This window comes from Spinacia oleracea, chromosome 3 (assembly GCF_020520425.1).
Source record: "Spinacia oleracea cultivar Varoflay chromosome 3, BTI_SOV_V1, whole genome shotgun sequence".
Taxonomy (NCBI): domain Eukaryota; kingdom Viridiplantae; phylum Streptophyta; class Magnoliopsida; order Caryophyllales; family Amaranthaceae; genus Spinacia; species Spinacia oleracea.
Genome location: NC_079489.1, coordinates 145,082,818 through 145,101,283, shown reverse-complemented (window position 1 = coordinate 145,101,283; position 18,466 = coordinate 145,082,818). Strand labels below are relative to the sequence as shown.

Genomic DNA, 18,466 nt, shown 5'->3' with positions numbered 1-18,466 from the left:
GTAAACTCTCTGTGTTGGAGATGGCATCAAGAATTGCAAGTTTGAAATGTGAATTCAACTTACAACACAGGTGTGTGGATGGGTTTGCATCTTTGATGAATGATGCGATTCCAAATAACAACCAAATGGGTAGAACTTTCAATAGCACAAAGAAGGTTCTTGAGGGCTTAAAACTTCCTCATGAGAGGATCCACACATGCCCTAAAGGTTGTTTGCTCTTCTGGAAAGGCGATGCACAGTTAGATAAATGTAGAGTATGCGGAAGTGATCGGTATAAGAAGACTGCAAAGGGTAAGCTTATTCCAGCAAAAGTTCTAATCTATTTTCCAATCACACCGAGGTTGCAAAGGTTGTATGCTACCAAGAACATTTCGGAGGATATGACTTGGCATGCCAAGAATCCCCGAGTTCAAAACACCTTCGCACATCCTAGTGATAGTCAAGCGTGGAAGCACTTGGATACAACCTTTCCTAATTTCGCATCAGAGCCACGAAATGTCAGGCTTGGTTTGTGCACGGATGGATTTGCCCCCCATGGTAAATTTGGATCCCAATATTCCTGTTGGCCAGTTATTCTTACACCATACAACTTGCCTCCATCGATGTGTATGAAAAGACCATTCATGTTCCTTTCTTTGCTCGTTCCCGGTCCTAAAAATCCTAAAGGAAACTTGGATGTGTACATGCAACCACTCATTGAAGAGTTGAAACAGTTATGGGAGGTTGGGGCTATGACTTATGACATCTCAAGCAAGCAGAATTTCAACCTCCGCGCAGCCCTTTTGTGGACTATTAGTGATTTTCCTGCATATGGAATGCTATCTGGATGGTCCACGGCCGGAAAGAAGGCTTGCCCTTATTGTATGGATAAAAGCAAGGCATTTTGGCTTGAACATGGAGGTAAAGTTTCATGGTTTGATTGCCATCGACAATTCCTTCCACATGATCACCCTTTTCGAAAGAATAAAACAGCTTTATGCAAAAACAAAGTTGAAAATGGCATGGGTCCGCATATAATGTGTGGAGAAGAATTGTGGCAATGCGTGAAGGACTTGCCTAAAGCAACTGATGGTCCTGAAGCTCTTAAGAAGTTGAAGAGTGCCAAAATGGGTTGGTTCAAACAAAGTATTCTATGGGAACTCCCATATTGGAAGGATTTGCTTCTTCGTCACAACTTGGATGTCATGCACATTGAAAAGAACTTTTTTGACCAACTCATAAACACTGTGATGGATGTGAAAGGTAGCACCTCGGACACCACTAGTGCAAGGAAAGATATGGCTAAGTATTGTAAACGTCGGCAGTTAGAGCTTGGAAATGGAAATCAAACCATGCCAAAAGCACCCTTTGCACTTGACAAGGCTCAAAAGAAGGTGTTATGTGAATGGGTTCGAGACTTGAAATTTCCGGATGCTTATGCTTCAAACTTGAGCAGGTGTGTTAATCTTCAATCATGCAAGCTGTATGGAATGAAGAGCCACGATTGTCATGTCTTCATGGAGAGGTTACTTCCGGTTGCTTTGAAGGAGTTGCTTCCCTTGCATGTTTGGAAGGCAATTACAGAGATTAGTCAATTCTTCCGAGACTTATGCGCCCCCACTATCAAAGCGAGTGACATAGATCGCTTGGATAAGAATATAGCTGAGATCTTGTGCAAGCTAGAGAAGATTTTTCCACCTGCATTTTTCAACTCAATGGAACACTTGCCAGTTCATCTTCCACATGAGGCAAAGGTTGGTGGTCCCGTCCAGTACTGGTGGATGTACCCATTTGAAAGGTAATCAAAATAATACAAATTAGCGTAAATAAATTATTACTTTAAATATCTTATATGTTTACTAGTAACTATTAATCAAACTTACATAATTTATAGGTTTCTTAACCATTTGAAGCGTAAGGTTGGAAATAAGGCACGTGTAGAAGGCTCCATATGCAATGCTTACCTAATGGAGGAGATTACGAACTTTTGTTCCCACTATTTTCAACCTGAGGTTGACACCAAAGCAAGGGATCTAGGAAGAAATGTCCATTCGGTTGTTGAGAACCAACATGATGTTAATATCCCCGAGATGTTCAGGGTGGATTGTGGTCGTGCACCTACTAATGGCCGTTTGCGCTTCTTGCAAGACATGGAGTATGATCGAGCACATATTTATGTGCTTGCAAACAGTGGCATCTTAGGTGAATATGATAGGTAAAAAACTATAATTTAATTATTGTAAACTCTTCTAACGACGTATTTAACCTTTATTTCCTTAATTACCATAGGAAATTTGAGGAGCACATTCTCCAAACTCAACCTCACATAGTAATGGAGGATATTTGGAGTAAATGCGAAGCCCAGTTCCCTGAATGGTTTAAATCACATGTGAGATTAATTGTATTTTGCTTTTATTCATAAACAATATTACTTACACTAGTCATTGAAAGGAAAAAAAATTAGGTGCACGTGGAGGTGGTCGTGAAGGTGGTCGTGGAGGTGGCCATGGAGCTGACCATGGAGCTGGCCGTGGAGGTACTACACGGGTGACCCAACCCTCACTGGATACCTACTTTGATGATGACGAAACTCAAGGTGAATACTCTGAAGAGGTGGTACCTGATTCACAAGTAAATGAAGAAGCTGAGGATTCTGGAGTGGTTTGGATGGCACCGGGTGAACTTTGGTAAGATTTAGAGTTACATTTTAATTATTTTATCTCATGTATGAATTTTGTAAACTAACGTTACTTGTGTTATTTCCTATTCCACTATGTAAGGTTTGATCACAGTTCCATTTCGCGGGATATTACTAACGTCATCCAGAAATATTTCAAGAGTCCTTGGACGTGTTATACCAAAGTTGACAAGGATACAAAAGATCATTGGTTCACTCTGTTCAAGGTTTACACAATTTTATATCATGTAATGTATCACTTTTTATTTTTCAACTTGCTATAATTGTAACATAACAAAATATCCTTCTTTTCTTTTCTTTTGTGTAGAGGACCTATAAATGGTTGCCTGAGTTTGATCACCTTGCTGTGCGTGATTACCATGCAAATGCATATAAACGGGTTAAGTACATCCACTACCAAATAACAAGAAAGAGTAATGGAAGGAAGCCAGATTGGATGTGACCGCCAAAGCAGTCACTAAATTAGTGACCGCCACCAAGGCAGTCACTAATTTAGTGACCGCCACGAAAGCAGTCACTAATTTAGTGACCGCTACCAAGGCAGTCACTAAATTAGTGACCGCTACCAAAGCAGTCACTAAATTAGTGACCGCCAAAGCGGTCGCTAATTTAGTGACCGTCAAGGCGGTCGCTAATTTAGCGACTGCCTTAGCGGTCACTAATTTAGTGACTGCTTTGGCGGTCACTAATTTAGTCGGTAAATTTTAGCGACCGCCTTCCAGTTGGAGTTTCCTAAATTACCGTCCAGGTGAAAACTGACCGCCTTTTTGCGACCGCTGGCGGTCGCAAAATCTTTTACCAACCGTTTTTCGCGTTTTACCAACCAATTTTAGCGGTTGGTAATTAATCAATTTCTTGTAGTGACCTTCTACTAATACAGACCTTTTTCTTACCATGCTTATTCAAGTTTAATAATAGCTAGGATACACCAACACATGAAACCCGAGAGAAGATTGGTTCTCCTTTTCCTTGTTACAAGATTTGTGCTGTTCATCAATGATGCTGGAATAGAACCATTGATATTGTTAATGACTTAATGTGAAGGTGCAATTGCTCCAATTTTAATAGCTTCCCGATTTCCTGAGGAACTGTACCAGCAAAATTGTTCGAGTACAACTTGATGATCCGGAGGTTTGCAAGTCTGGAAAATCTTTTTCCAATGGTTCCACCAATGTTATTTATAGGCAGTGATAACTCAATAAGTGAGCTTAGCCTGTAAATGTCACCAGGAATTACTCCAAAGGGATAATTGAAACCTGCTCGGATTGAGTACTCTAAGTTTCAAGCAGCCCCCTAGTCCAACAAAGAACTGACCTCTAAAAGTGTTTTTGCAGAAATCAAGTGTCCTAAGCTGGTAAAATTCCCTTTCAATTTTGGAGTACTTAGTAATTTTGATTTACTCTATTAGTTCAAGTGATGCCTATTAGCTCAAGTTTTCGAATTTCTTTTTTTGCTTTGCTTTACTTTTGTTGATTCTATTTAAAAACACTAGCCTACTAGCTCAATAGGTAGAGCATTGTGCAAATGCACAAAAGATGTGGGTTCGAATCCCACGTAGGTTAATCTTTACTTTATATATTGTTTTATTTACTTTTGGAGCTTTGGGCTAATATTATTAAGTTCTTATCAGTTCATGTTCTTTTTGAGGTACTATGTTTCAAGAAATAAGAATAACTAACTATTCTTTTTCTCTTGGTAGGATCAAAGATCGGTTTGATTAGTGCATATAAACATTTAAACCTTTGTAATTACAAACAAATGAGCAAAATTTAAATTTCGAATTTGTTAATATTCAAAACATTTACTCATTTTGTCTAAATGAGCAAATATTTTAAAATCTCATATTACTTAACATTAAAAAAAATTTCTCATTTTTATAGCTTGCACAAATGAGCAAATATTTTTGCCAATTTCTTATACTTTACACAAATGAGAAAATATTTTTGCTCATTTATAAAATTTTAAAGTTCGGGTTTGTTAATATTCAAAACTTTTGCATCGTGTCTAAATGAGAAAATATTTTAAAATCTCAGATTACTTAACATTCAAAAATTTTGCTCATTTTTTATCCCTCACACAAATGAGCAAATATTTTTTCTCATTTTTTATAGTTTACACAAATGAGCAAATATTTTTTGCTCATTTCTTATAGTTTACACAAATGAGCAAATATTTTTGCTCATTTTTTATCGCTTACACAAATGAGCAAATATTTTTGCTCATTTCTTATAATTTACACAAATGAGCAAATGTTTTTGCTTATTTCTTATACTTTACACAAATGAGCAAATATTTTTGCTCATTTATAAAATTTTAAAGTTCGGGTTTGTTAATATTCAAAACTTTTGCTCATCGTGTTTAAACGAGCAAATATTTTAAAATCTCAGATTACTTAACATTCAAAAATTTGCTCATTTTTTATCGTTTTCACAAATGAGCAAATATTTTGCTCATTTTTATAGTTTATACAAACGAGCAAATATTTCTTCTCATTTCTTATACCTTAGACAAATGAGCAAATATTTTTGCTCATTTTTTATCGTTTACACAAATGAGCAAATATTTTGGCTCATTTCTTATACTTTACACAGATGTGCAAATATTTTTGCTCATTTTTTTATCATTTACACAAATGAGCAAATATTTTTGCTCATTTCGTATAGTTTACACAAATGAGCAAATTTTTTTGCTCATTTCTTATACTTTACACAAATGAGCAAATATTTTTGCTCATTTATAAAATTTTAAAGTTCGGGTTTGTTAATATTCAAAACTTTTGCTCATCGTGCCTAAATGAGAAAATATTTTAAAATCTCAGATTACTTAACATTCCAAAAATTTGCTCATTTTTTATCGTTTACACAAATGAGCAAATATAAACTCATTTTTTTATCGTTTACACAAATGAGCAAATTTTTTGCTCATTTCTTGTACTTTACACAAATGAGCAAATATTTTTGATTGAGACTTCTGCAGGTTGCTTTCTGCATTCACAATATTGTATATCAAGGAAGATTTGCCTTTGAAGATTACTCGATCTTAATCTGCCTGAGGAATTGAAACTAGCTTTTGATTTCGTTGATGGGGAATGTAAGTTAGTATCTTACTTATTAATATTGCATTACACGGATTAATTAAGTAGTAGTTCAAGAATTAATATAATGTCAGAGGATTTTTATCAGGTATGATAAACCTGTAAAGGGTAGGGAAATTAACTGGATGAAGGCGGGTATTCTGGAATCAGACCGTGTAGTAATTGTTAGCCCATTTTATGCACAAAATCTTATGTCGGGTATTGAGAGAGGAGTTGAACTCAATAAAGAAGTTCAGAGAACTGGAATCACTGGCATAGTGAACAGCATGGATGTGCAAGAATGGAATCCAACTTTTGACAAGTATATTGGTTTTAATTATGATATAACACCTGTAAGTATGATTTTAAACAAGATTTTTGTATTTACAGACTTCCATTGAAGATTAAAAGGTTCTAGTGTATATAGTTTTCGGTTACTCTTTCAGGTTATGAATGAAAAGCCTCTAATAAAGGAAGCCCTGCAAGCAGAAGCTGGTCTACCTGTGGATAGGAACATCCCTTTGATTGGTTTTATAGGCACTAGGCAGGCTTGAAGAACAGAAAGGTTCTAACGTTCTTGCAGCAGCAATTCCTCAGTTCATCAAGGAAAATGTGCAAATTATTGTTCTTGTAAGACCAATTCTTAAGACCACATGTAGCGGAAAAACCCCAGCAACAGCAGGCCACCGATATAATAGAAGCACACATATGCACCGGCAGCAACATTGCAGCAGAAACAACAGTGCAACAAAACACTTGTGCAGCAGAAGCAACAACTTCACCAGAACACCTGCAAGAACAACCTGCAACAAACAAGAAGTAGCAGCAGCACCGAAAGAAAAAACCAGGCCAAAGGCCACAAACAACCAAGCCAAGGCAGCACCTCACCAGCCATGCCACAGGCCAGAACAAGAACCAAGGCACAAGCCATTACACCAGCTATGAAAATGAACGCGTGGTCTCTCGCAACAAGGAACTGAAACTTCAATCTCAACCACCAGCGATCAAAAGGACATTTGCTCGCAATAAGAACCTTGAGACTTTATCCCTTATTAATAACATTAAAATTTAAAACCTTTGTAGTTACAACAATGAAGCAAATGAGCAAATTAAAAATCGAAACTATAATATTTGCTCATTTAGACACAATGAGCACATGTTTAAAATCCGAACTTTAATATTTGCTCATTTAGAAACAATGAGCAAAATTTTAAAATTCGAATTTTAATATTTGCTCATTTAGACTCAATAAGCAAAAAAATTTAACCGAAACTATAATATTTGCTCATTTAGACACAATGAGCAAAAGTTTAAAGCTGGGATTAATATTTGGTCATTTAAACACAATGAGCAAAATTTTAAATTTCGAACTTTAATATTTGCTCATTTAGACTCAATGAGCAAATTTTTTAAATCGAAACTATAATATTGGCTCATTTAGACACAATGAGAAAACGTTTAAAGTTCGGACTTTAATATTTGTTCATTTAGACACAATGAACAAAACTTAAAATTCCGAACTTTAATATTTTCTCATTTAGAAACAATGAGCAAAAATTTAAAATCGAAACTATAATATTTGCTCATTTAAAAACAATAAGCAAATGTTTAAAATCCGAATTTTAATATTTGCTCATTTAAACACAATGAGCAAATGTTTAAATTCCGAACTTTAATATTTGCTCATTTAGAAACAATGAACTAAATTTTAAAATACGAACTTTAATATTTGCTCATTTAGACTCAATGCAAAAAAATTTAAAATTGAAACTATAATATTTGCTCATTTAGACACAATGAGAAAAAGCTTAAAGTTGGGATTAAAATTTTCATCATCTAGACATAATGAGCAAAATTTTAAAATCCGAACTTTTATTTTTGCTCATTTAGATTCAATGAGAAAAAATTTCAAATCGAAACTATACTATTGACTCATTTAGACACAATGAGCAAACGTTTAAAGTTCGGACTTTAATATTTGTTCATTTAGACACAATGAACAAAACTTTAAAATCGAAACTTTAATATTTGCTCATTTAGACACAATGAGCAAAAATTTAAAATTGAAACTATAATATTTGCTCATTTAAAAACAATAAGCAAATGTTTAAAATCCGAATTTTAATATATGCTCATTTAGACACAATGAGCAAAATTTTAAAATCTGAACTTTAATATTTGCTCATTTAGACTCAATGAGCAAAATTTTTAAATTGAAACTATAATATTTGCTCATTTAGACACAATGAGCAAAAGTTTAAAGTAGGGATTCATATTTGGTCATTTAGACACAATGAGCAAAATTTTAAAATCCGAACTTTAATATTTGCTCATTTAGACTCAATGAGCAAAATTTTCAAATCGAAACTATAATATTGGCTCATTTAAAAACAATAAGCAAATTTTTAAAATCCGAACTTTAATATTTGCTCATTTAGACACAATGAGCAAAATTTTAAAATTTGAACTTTAATATTTGTTCATTTAGACACAATGAGCAAAATTGTTTAGACACAATGAGCAAACGTTTAAATTTCGGACTTTAATATTTGTTCATTGAAACGTTTAAAGTTCGGACTTTAATATTTGTTCATTTAGACACAATGAACAAAACTTTAAAATTCGAACTTTAATATTTGCTCATTTAGACACAATGAGCAAAAATTTAAATCGAAACTATAATATTTGCTCATTTAAAAACAATAAGCAAATTTTTAAAATCCGAACTTTAATATTTGCTCATTTAGACACAATGAGCAAAATTTTAAAATCTGAACTTTAATATTTGTTCATTTAGACACAATGAGCAAAATTTTAAAATCGATACTATAATATTTGCTCATTTAAACACAATGAGCAAAAGTTTAAAGATCGGATTTTAATATTTGCTCATTTAGACACAATGGGCAATAAAAATCCAAACTTTAATATTTTCTCATTTAGACTCAATGAGCAAAAATTTCAAATCGACACTATAATATTTGCTAATTTATAAGAATGAGAAGCGATCTTAACCATCCAAACAAACTAAAAAATTTGCTCATTTTTTATAGTTTACAAAAATGAGCAAATATTTTTGCTTATTTTTTTTATTTTACACAAATGGCAAATATTTTTAAAATTCTAATTGCAATAGAATTGATTCAAAAGTAAAGAAGAGAACTAATATCATAAGCAAAATACAAAGAGTTGCCTATGTAGGATTTGAACCTACATCATTGTGCAATCTCACAAAGCTCTACCAGTTGAGCTAATAGGCATAACTTGCATGTTGGTACCAACACAATTTGAAACCATCTTTCCGAATAACTTTACAACTCATTATATTAACAATCCTATTTTTCTCACTTTACACAATTTTGCAGAAACAAACACAAACCAAATCAGATAGACGTGGAAAGAAAAGGTTAACTGAAAGAGCATATGTCATCACAACCGGGAACAATAGGAACTCTGCTCGTTGGGGGTGGAACGGCCTCATCCCAACCATCTGCAGCAGCTGCAAAACATCCTGATTGACGCATATAAACGATCTCAGGAATCAACAGTAGGCAGCCACTTTTTGGAGTCATCACTGTCTAATATCTTTGAACTCTTAGGTGTCTTCCTTCTTAAACTTAATAAGAAGCTTCCTCAAACCTCGGAAACTTCAATTTTAAAACTGTAGCCTGCTCTTTGTAGCTCACATTCTGTTCATCACAAAGAATTAGCTTACAATTAGTCGAATATTTATCAAACTCTCTCTACTATGCAAGGTTTATGTCCATCTTCATGCCTCACTACATGAATTACTTAATCTCAAAAGAAACTAGGTAGCCTGCAAGCTTTAAACATCACAAACCAGCAACCAAGCAAAGGAAGGTTGCTGTTCAGTTACCTATAAAAGGCTACCGTATGTCTGCTACTCCAAATCACATCCTAACAGCCCTTCCTGATCTGCCAATGCAAAACCATATTCTTATTCCAGTATTGTTTGAGTGACCATAATTCCCAGATTTGTTTATGCGTAGACTTTTGTATTATAATGTATGAAATCACCTACGATATTATTAATAGAATCTAACAAAAACCCAGAATAATCATCTAAATACTAATACAAAAAACTCAGAAATTAAAAAAAAAAAAGACAGAGAGAGATGAATACGTTTATGAAATTTGCAAATTTATGCAAAACATTGGCAAATTATCAGATGTATGAAGTTTGCTCAATTTCCAATTGCTTAAGAAAAAATACAGATCAGATTATATTTTTGGTCGTATGTGCAATATTTTGAGCTAAAAATGCGCTCCATTTTTTTTGTAATTTTGCAACTTTACATAACCCAATAAATTCTAGCATTAATCTACAAGTAAATAATTGTTGTTGCTATGTTTTGATGCTTACTGATAATTGAAAAAGGGGATACAGCTCTAGCAACAGAATCCTCAATTTCCACACCCTAAACCAGAATCCCAAAATCCAAAATCCATGTTATCTCTAAATTCAGCATCATCCTCTTCTCCAAAACACACCTCTGCTCTCCAATACACCCCTAATTCGAAAGATTTAATCCAATGAACTTAATTCCACAAAACCTAATAAAATAAATGAACCTAATACCAATTACTAATTCGAAAACCTAATTCTTAAATTTCAGTCGAAAATATCAACCGAGTTGGATAAGAAACACGAATAAGAGAAAAAAAACATTAATTAAGAACCTAATTGATCACAAATCAAATACCACGAACAGAAAAATTGAAGAACAACAACAAAATAATCATCAAAATCGACGAAAAACTATCGAGTAATTGAACGAAGAGAGAGAATTTAAAGTAACAAAAACTGAAAAATATCCAAAAAAATCAAATACGTACCTGAAGAAGACGAGAATCCCCCAAAAACCTTGAGATTTGCAAGGAGAATCAACAAATTTGAAGAACACGAAGATGCGCAACAGAGGTTTTACAAGAGGAGAGAGAAAACTGAAAGATAAGAGAGAAAGAATTCTGAAAAATCACATTGTTAAGGAAAGGTCATTCAACACGGAAAAATTACTAATTTGCCCTTAATGTTTCATTTAGTCAGACAGATCGCGGGCCGTCGGATTTTTTTGATTTGGACGGTATAGATCGCTTCTCATTCTTCTCATTTTAGTGATCTTCTCATTGGAGGGGACTATATATATATATATATATATATATATATATATATATATATATATATATATATATATATATATATATATATATATATATATATATATATATATATATATATACTACAATGCTAAAATAAGGAGCGATTTCCGTCAATATTGCACAAAGATAAGTTAATTCCCAAAATACGTTACTTTTTTTGTTAATTCCCACCATACCGTCCACGTCAGCATGGGAGAGAGAAAACTAATTTTTTTTTTCCGGTTCAACACTAAACCGCTATCTGAGATAGCGGTTTGATTTAGAACTAAACCGCTATCTCAGAATGCGGTTTATACTACTTAGCCGCATTCTGAGATAGCGGTTTAGTTCAAAACCAAACCGCTATCTCAGATAGCGGTTCATAATGCCCCCTGCTCCAAACTTGCAGTTTCCATGTGTTCAGCCAGAAAATGGGCTGAGATCTTCTGCCAAATAGTCCAACTCCAACAACCTGTAAACAAATCCAAGATCTCCAACAACGTCTATAATCCAACTCCAACGTTTGTAATCCAACTCCAATAACCTCCACAAATCATACCAACCAACCAAACCATAACACTTATGCAACAAAATAGAAGAGTGCAAACAAAAAATTTCCAAAAGTTCAATCGTTCCAATAATGACACATGAGTTTCTAAAAGTTCTAAAAGTTCCAATACTAGCAAAAAGAACAAAAGATTACACAAAATTTCTAATGTAGCTCAAATCTAAGTTCTACGTTGTTTCTTTGAATGCTCGGACGATGAAAATGAGGACTCATCCTCCTCGGCAATTGGCTCGGGACGTTGACTAGGAGAGCAACCCTTTTGTCGCCGGTAAGTGAGAAGCTGCAAAGGAGGAGATGAAATAACTTGTGATGCTGGCGGAGATGCAGGAGGAGTAAGAGGTGGAGGGCGTGGAGAAGGTGGTGGTGGAGGGCGTGGAGAAGGTGGTGGTGGAGGGTGTGGAGAAGTAAGTGCTAGAGGGCGTAGAGGAGGAGTAAGTGGTGGAGGGCGTGCACGTGGTGGTCGAAAACCACGCCCTCGAGAAACATGTGAGGTGGAGGTGTCGGGTGTACACTGAGACGAGGCTAAATCATATTGTTGGAGGATATGTTCTTGCCCCACTCTTGATAAGGTCTCAATGCAAGAGGAACTCAAATTGCGTAACGTATCAAGAGTGAGAGGAAGGGCCAAACTGGGAGGTAACTCTAACGCAGAATCCACAGCTCGAGTGCATCTTGAGGCAAGATCAGCCAATGCATGTGACTACAAAAAAGAATGTGAAACAATAATTAGAATTCAACATTAGTTATGAATATAAACATTATACATGAAAATGGAACAAGGATTAATTTACCAAAATAATATCAGAGGAAGACGGCTGATAATGAGTGGTGGGGGGTGATCGTGTAACAGGAGTAATGAGGAGTCTCGTGATGCTACAATACCAATCCATATACTCCTTCATCCTCTCACGATGACCGGCAAAAGGAGTGCCTTGAACAATCCGACTCTCACGATCACGCCACTCCTCCACATATTTGCGATGCATCTCTTCAAACTTCTTGTTTTTATGCCGTCGATCCACATTATGAAGATCAACACTCGTGTCACACGCAACGGGAACTGACTGTTCCAATCCAAACTGACGCATCACTCGATTTGGGTAGTGGTACTCAACAATGTCAAAGCAAATCAACGGTACAACTGAGCGCCATATATCTCTATCACATCTACAAATCTCGGGTAGTAAACCAAGTACCGTCTCTGAATATGGCTGCCAAGTCATCTACAATAAGTAAAAAGTGAGTATTTAGGCAATTTTAGGTGAAATTAAGCAATTTTAGGCTATTTTGGACAATTCTAGGTGAATTTAAGCCTTAGGTGTGATTTTAAGCTATTATAGACTATGTTAGGTGAACTTAAGCGTGTTTAGGTGTATTTAGGCTATTTTTGGTGGATTTAGGCTAATTAAGGTGAATTGAAGCTATTTAAGGCGATTTTAGGCCATTTTAGGCGAACTTAAGCCTTTTTAGGCAATCTTTGGTGAATTTAAGCTATTATATGCCATTTTAGGTGAATTTAAGCTATTTTAGCCTATTTTAGGTGAATCCAAGCTATTCTAGACTATGTTAGGTGAATTTAAGCTAGTTTAGGCCTTTTTATGCTATGTTTGGTGGATTTAGGCTAATTAAGGTGAATTGAAGCTATTTTATGCGATTTTAGCCTTTTTAGGCAATTTTTGGTGAATTAAGGGAATTTTTAGACAATTTTTGGTGAATGTAGGCTATTTAAGACAAAAATAACACAAATTTACCTAAATTAACCTAAATTAACATAACTTTATCTAAGTAGAATCGAGGGAGCTCAAATTGACGTTCGTTGACTTAATTGACCTAAGTTGACCTAAGTTGACCTAACTAGTTGAATTAACCACAATTTAGACCAAAGTTGACCAATGTTGACTTAAATTGACCGAAGTTGACCTAACTAGTTGAATTTAGGCAATTTTAGTTGAATTTAGGTCAATTTATGCTATATTAGTTGAATTTAGGTCATTTTATGGTTTTTTAGTTGAATTAATCACAATTTAGACCAAAGTTTACCAAAGTTGACTTAAATTGACCAAAGTTGACCTAACTAATTTAATTTAGGCTATTTTAGTTGAATTTAGGTCAATTTATGCTATTTTAGTTGAATTTAGGTCATTTTATGCTTTTAACTTGAATTAATCACAATTTAGACCAAAGTTGACTTAAATTGACAATTTAGACCAAAGTTGACTTAAATTGACAATTTAGACCAAAGTTGAACTAGTTGACTTTAATGCACCTACATTGACAAAAATTGACCAAAGTTGACCTAACTTGAAACAAAAGAAGCATTTGAGTAATTAGTAAGGTGAGATATTAAATACCTGTGTCTCCTTTTGATGGTCAAGTGCATCCCTAAAGAAAGAGAGTCCACTAGCTGTATGGCCACATGAAAAGTGAACCCTAAGCCAACTAACAAAACAAGTAAAGTAAAGTGTTAGTAAAGTAAAGTGTTAACAAATTACTTGATTTATCGAAGTAGTAATGAGTAGTTAAACAAATAAGTTACCTGCATGCTAAGGGGTCCACTCCACGCTGATGCTGAGTACCAAGAATAGATGGATCGTCGACCTCAATAGGATGCTCTGGGTCAGGAGGTGGAGCATCGCGAACTCTCGAAATCCTCGGACGACCAATGTGAATATGCTCCCATGACCATAACTGCAGAAGTATAAGTGGACCACCAATGTCACGGGATCGTCTACGAGCGGCTCGACACATCTGTCGATACAAATAAGCAAGGGTCGCACTCCCCCAGCTGTATGTCCCAGCTCTACGCAAGTCGCGTATCAATGGCAAGTAGACGAGCTGCACGGCATCACCGCTCTTATCAGCAAACAAAATGGACCCCATAAGTGCAAGAATATATGCTCGGCTAAACCTCTCATAAACAATATCAGCAGCGTCATCAGGGGGGCCCTGACTGAAGTGTCGCCTCAACCAAGTCATCCTCAATGATGAACCCTGGAGAACAGGTTTTCCATCATCACTAGGCTCTGGTCGTATCCCTAACAACTCCTCGACTAAAGCTGACCACACCCCAGTACCATCCCCTGTGACAGGAGCCCCATGAACTCTGAGCCCCAACAAAACAGCGACATCCTGCAGAGTAATAGTAGCCTCACCAACAGCCAAATGAAAAGTGTGCGTCTCCTGTCTCCATCTCTCAATCAATGCTGTGATCAAAGACCTATCTAAGGCTAATCCACCACCAACCAATCTATGTACACCATAGAACCCTGCTAATCTAACAAACTCCAAGACTCGATCATGTATCACCCACTCTCCTAAACCAAGCACGTGCTCCCGACACGTCAAAAGCCTGTCCATACCCCCTCCCCAAACATCCTCACTCCTATGCTCCGCCTGCAACGTCAAAACCGAAGTATCACGTGGGCCGGGATGGATCGTCGGCTCCATGAGACCTGAAAAAGAAGTTTATTAGAAATCGTAAAATCACACGTCAAAAGAAATATATGCACAAAAATTAAACTTAGAATCACACATCAAGAGAAATATAAACTGAGTTTATTACCCCGATGATCCAACACCACCCCTAGCTGCACAAGTTTTCTTATTATGCCCTTGACGTCGACAAATGCTACATGATTTTACATTGACACTGCGTCGAGCACTCGAATCCATCTCATTAGGGTATCGAGACGACTTTGGGCGTCCCACACCACGCCGTTTACTAGCATCAGCAACTATTCTCACCCCAGTATAATGAGGCCAATAGGGAACATCAGGAAGTGGATGAAAGCTCTTCAAGTATGTTTGCCTATACTCGACAGTGGTAAAGAAAGGATCAACGAAAGCAGCATAAGATAAGCTGCGAGAACGACAAACCGCAAGCACATGGGAGCATGGCAACTTGTAGATTTTTAATTTCTCACAAGTGCAAGTTTTGGCTACAAGGTTAACAGTGTGTACGTTACCACCTTTACCTGAAGCCCTGCCTCCTCGTCCAGTTGTAACCTCAAATAGCCCCATCTCATGATCAAAGGCTTGGACCTCGTGAGCACCAGATTTTGCCATGTTCATTTCAATTGTTGTTGTGGCCTTCTCAACGAAATCGTGGCCTTCTTCAATTCTCCTTTTACCCCAACCTCGTCTTGTAACAAAGTAGGAGTTCACTCGGTAAAACGTCATCCGAACAAGGGCGGTTATCGGCAAACAACGAGCACCTTTCATCACCCCATTAAAAGCTTCGGACATGTTTGTGGTTTTCACGCCATATCTAAAACCACCATCATGGTGGATCGACCACCGATGAGAAGAAATATCCATCAAGTACTTATGAGCTTCAACATTCAATTCACCAATTCTTCCCAAGTAGTAATCAAACTTCTTTCTTTGACGAGCATCTGCGGCTTTTCCGAAAAGGTTCTTCACATAAGCATTCTTGAACTGAGTGTTGACATTAGAGGCAAGGTGACGAGTACAAAATCGATGGTGGGCACGCGGCTCCTCCCACCCACTATTGACCTCATTCATTGTTTGCAAAATCCCTGCATGTCTATCAGAAATGACACATAAACCTTCCCTCTGAGTAACTAAATGCCGAATGCATTTCATGAACCATTTCCAACTCTCACCATTTTCACTTTCAACAATAGCAAAAGCAAGAGGGAACAATTGAGAATTCGCATCTGTACCCATGGCTATGAGTAACGTGCCCTTGTACTTACCATACAAATGAGTTCCATCTATGGTGATTAGGGGTCGACAGTGCTTAAAACCATCGATGGAAGGCTTGAATGCCCAAAACACTCTAAAAAAAATGTGAACAGAAGGACCTTCATTAGAAGCCAAGGTACACCATTCCACGACGGTTCCTGGATTAGATTCTTTCAATGCTTGCATGTACCTAGGCAACTCTTCGTAAGATTGCTCCCAATCACCAAAAATGCTTGCAATAGCCTTTTGTTTCGCTGACCAAGCTCTCTTGTAAGTGATGGTATACTTAAACTTAACTTTCACCGCTTGCACAATAACACGGATTTTCAAAGAAGGATCGGCACGAATAAGATCTTTTATCTCATTGCATACAAAATCAGAGGAGAGAAGAGGATGATCGATTGAGTTTATGTCACCCAAACAATTACTTGCATGGGGGCCATTATACCTCACAATTCTGAATGAAGCAAGACAAGGATCCTTGATTGCACGTAACCTCCATGAGCATTTGCATGAACTCTTTCTTTTACACTCAACTACGTATTTTGTGGGCTCACTCTCCAACACCTTAAATGAATGATTTTTAGCTATGGAATAACCTTTGACTATGTCTTTCAATTGCGCCGAAGAATCAAACTCTTGCCCAATAGCAAATTCACCATCGAAAGAGTGGTTGTTGGACCAAGTCCTCCAAGAATCAAGCAAAATCGGATCCAACTCTGCAACATTGTTGAAAATTTGAGATGGAGCGCTTTCTCTTATAGCTTTGTCATTAGCATCTTGTGTATCTTCATCTTCATCAACATCACTATCCACCCCAACCTCTTCATCTCCAAAAAAATCAACACATATTTGATCTAGAGAATCGAAAAGTATCATAGATGGATCACCATTTGTAGCTTCTACATGTGGTGTTTGAGTTGGAGAAGTGAGCTCTAAAATGTGTTCACTAGCATATTGTTCATCCGTAAGCATTCTTGTGAATGAACCCGTTAACCCACTTTGATTTGTCAAGGGCAAGTAGGGAAATGGACTCGCCCATGAATCCATTTCATGAAAGGATTCCAAGTGGGATTGAGTTTCAGGTTGCTTTGGAAGTTGCTCGATGAACAATTGCATTGTGGTTGATTTTGTTTGAGACATAGCAATCAACATTGCTTTTAAAGAATTGTCATCATCCAACGGAATGGCTTCATATGAACCGGACATCATTGGATACCTCATTAGTAGCTTCAACTCCACATATCTCGAGTCACATCTCATAAGATCATAAACCTTACTCAAAACCTCATCATAACTCATTTGACAATTGACAAACCCAAATTTTCGCTCTCCTCCTTTATATGTAACATCACCGCTACTTTGCAAAATTTCCCCTCCCCAATGACAATAAATAGGATAGTCTGGCAACTCCATATTCTAAACAAAAAATAATATGATTAATAATATGAAATCCCTAATTTGGGCCATCATAATCTGATTTCAATTCAATTGAACTTGAAAAATTGAAGACTAAAATTCCAAATTGAAAAACTCAAGAGCTTAAAACGAATCAAAGATCAGAAATAATTCAAAAAAATAAAAATCACAGCATAATCACTTTAAAATAATATAATTCATAACATCGCTATCTCAAATAGCGGTTAGATATACGTTAACAATAAAAAAAATTACAATTAATTCAGGGTAATCATATCATAAACTCATCAATCAAACATAAGCATGATCTTCCTAATAACATCATCAAACAAACCTAAACATAGCAACGATTATTACTGAATTAATAATTAGCTTCAAATATATTAATTCAAAAAAAAATTAGGGCTTACCTGATTTCGAACCACCGACGACCGGTGGTGGGTGAGAAAGAAGCTCGACGGCTTTGGTGGCTGATGAGGAGGCTCGACGGCTAGTGGTGGTGAGGAAGAGGTCCGACAGCCGGCAAGGGCTGAGGAACAATTTCGAAACGGAGGAACGATGGAGAAGGGTGAGAAAGAGACTCGAGAATCCGTTGTGGGTGAGGAGGCTCGACGCGACGGCCGGAGGTAGGGCGAGGAATGAGGTCGGCTAACGGCGAGCCGGCCGGTGGAGAGAGAAACAGGGACGACGGAGACAGAGAGAGAGACGCAGAACAAAGCGGGGTTTTTTTTGTGCTTTTGATTTTTTGAATTTGCTTCCTGGAGGTAAGTGATAAGTGGTAAACCGCTATCTGAGATGGCGGTTCATTAAACAGGAACCGCTATCTGAGATGGCGGTTCATTAAACAGGAACCGCTATCTCA

At 36.5% G+C, this 18,466-nt stretch overlaps 2 protein-coding genes and 1 long non-coding RNA gene across 3 annotated transcripts; all 3 read right to left on the bottom strand.

Moving 5' to 3' along the window:
• Positions 1-8,961: 8,961 nt before the first annotated feature.
• On the bottom strand, positions 8,962-10,743 carry LOC130469631 (uncharacterized). The gene is made up of 3 exons (XR_008930030.1): positions 10,608-10,743; positions 9,628-9,686; positions 8,962-9,439 (listed from the first exon to the last, which is right to left on the bottom strand). It is a non-coding gene; the product is annotated as an uncharacterized lncRNA (long non-coding RNA).
• A 762-nt stretch (positions 10,744-11,505) lies between these two features.
• Positions 11,506-15,179, bottom strand: LOC110795521 (serine/threonine-protein phosphatase 7 long form homolog). The gene is made up of 5 exons (XM_022000532.2): positions 15,041-15,179; positions 14,015-14,930; positions 13,830-13,917; positions 12,270-12,701; positions 11,506-12,178 (listed from the first exon to the last, which is right to left on the bottom strand). The coding sequence occupies exons 2-5, from the start codon at positions 14,923-14,925 to the stop codon at positions 11,639-11,641; spliced, it is 1,971 nt and encodes a 656-aa protein (XP_021856224.2). The 5' UTR covers positions 14,926-14,930; positions 15,041-15,179; the 3' UTR covers positions 11,506-11,638.
• On the bottom strand, positions 15,037-17,601 carry LOC130470147 (uncharacterized). The gene has a single exon (XM_056839759.1). The coding sequence runs from the start codon at positions 17,599-17,601 to the stop codon at positions 15,037-15,039; it is 2,565 nt and encodes an 854-aa protein (XP_056695737.1).
• Positions 17,602-18,466: the final 865 nt, after the last annotated feature.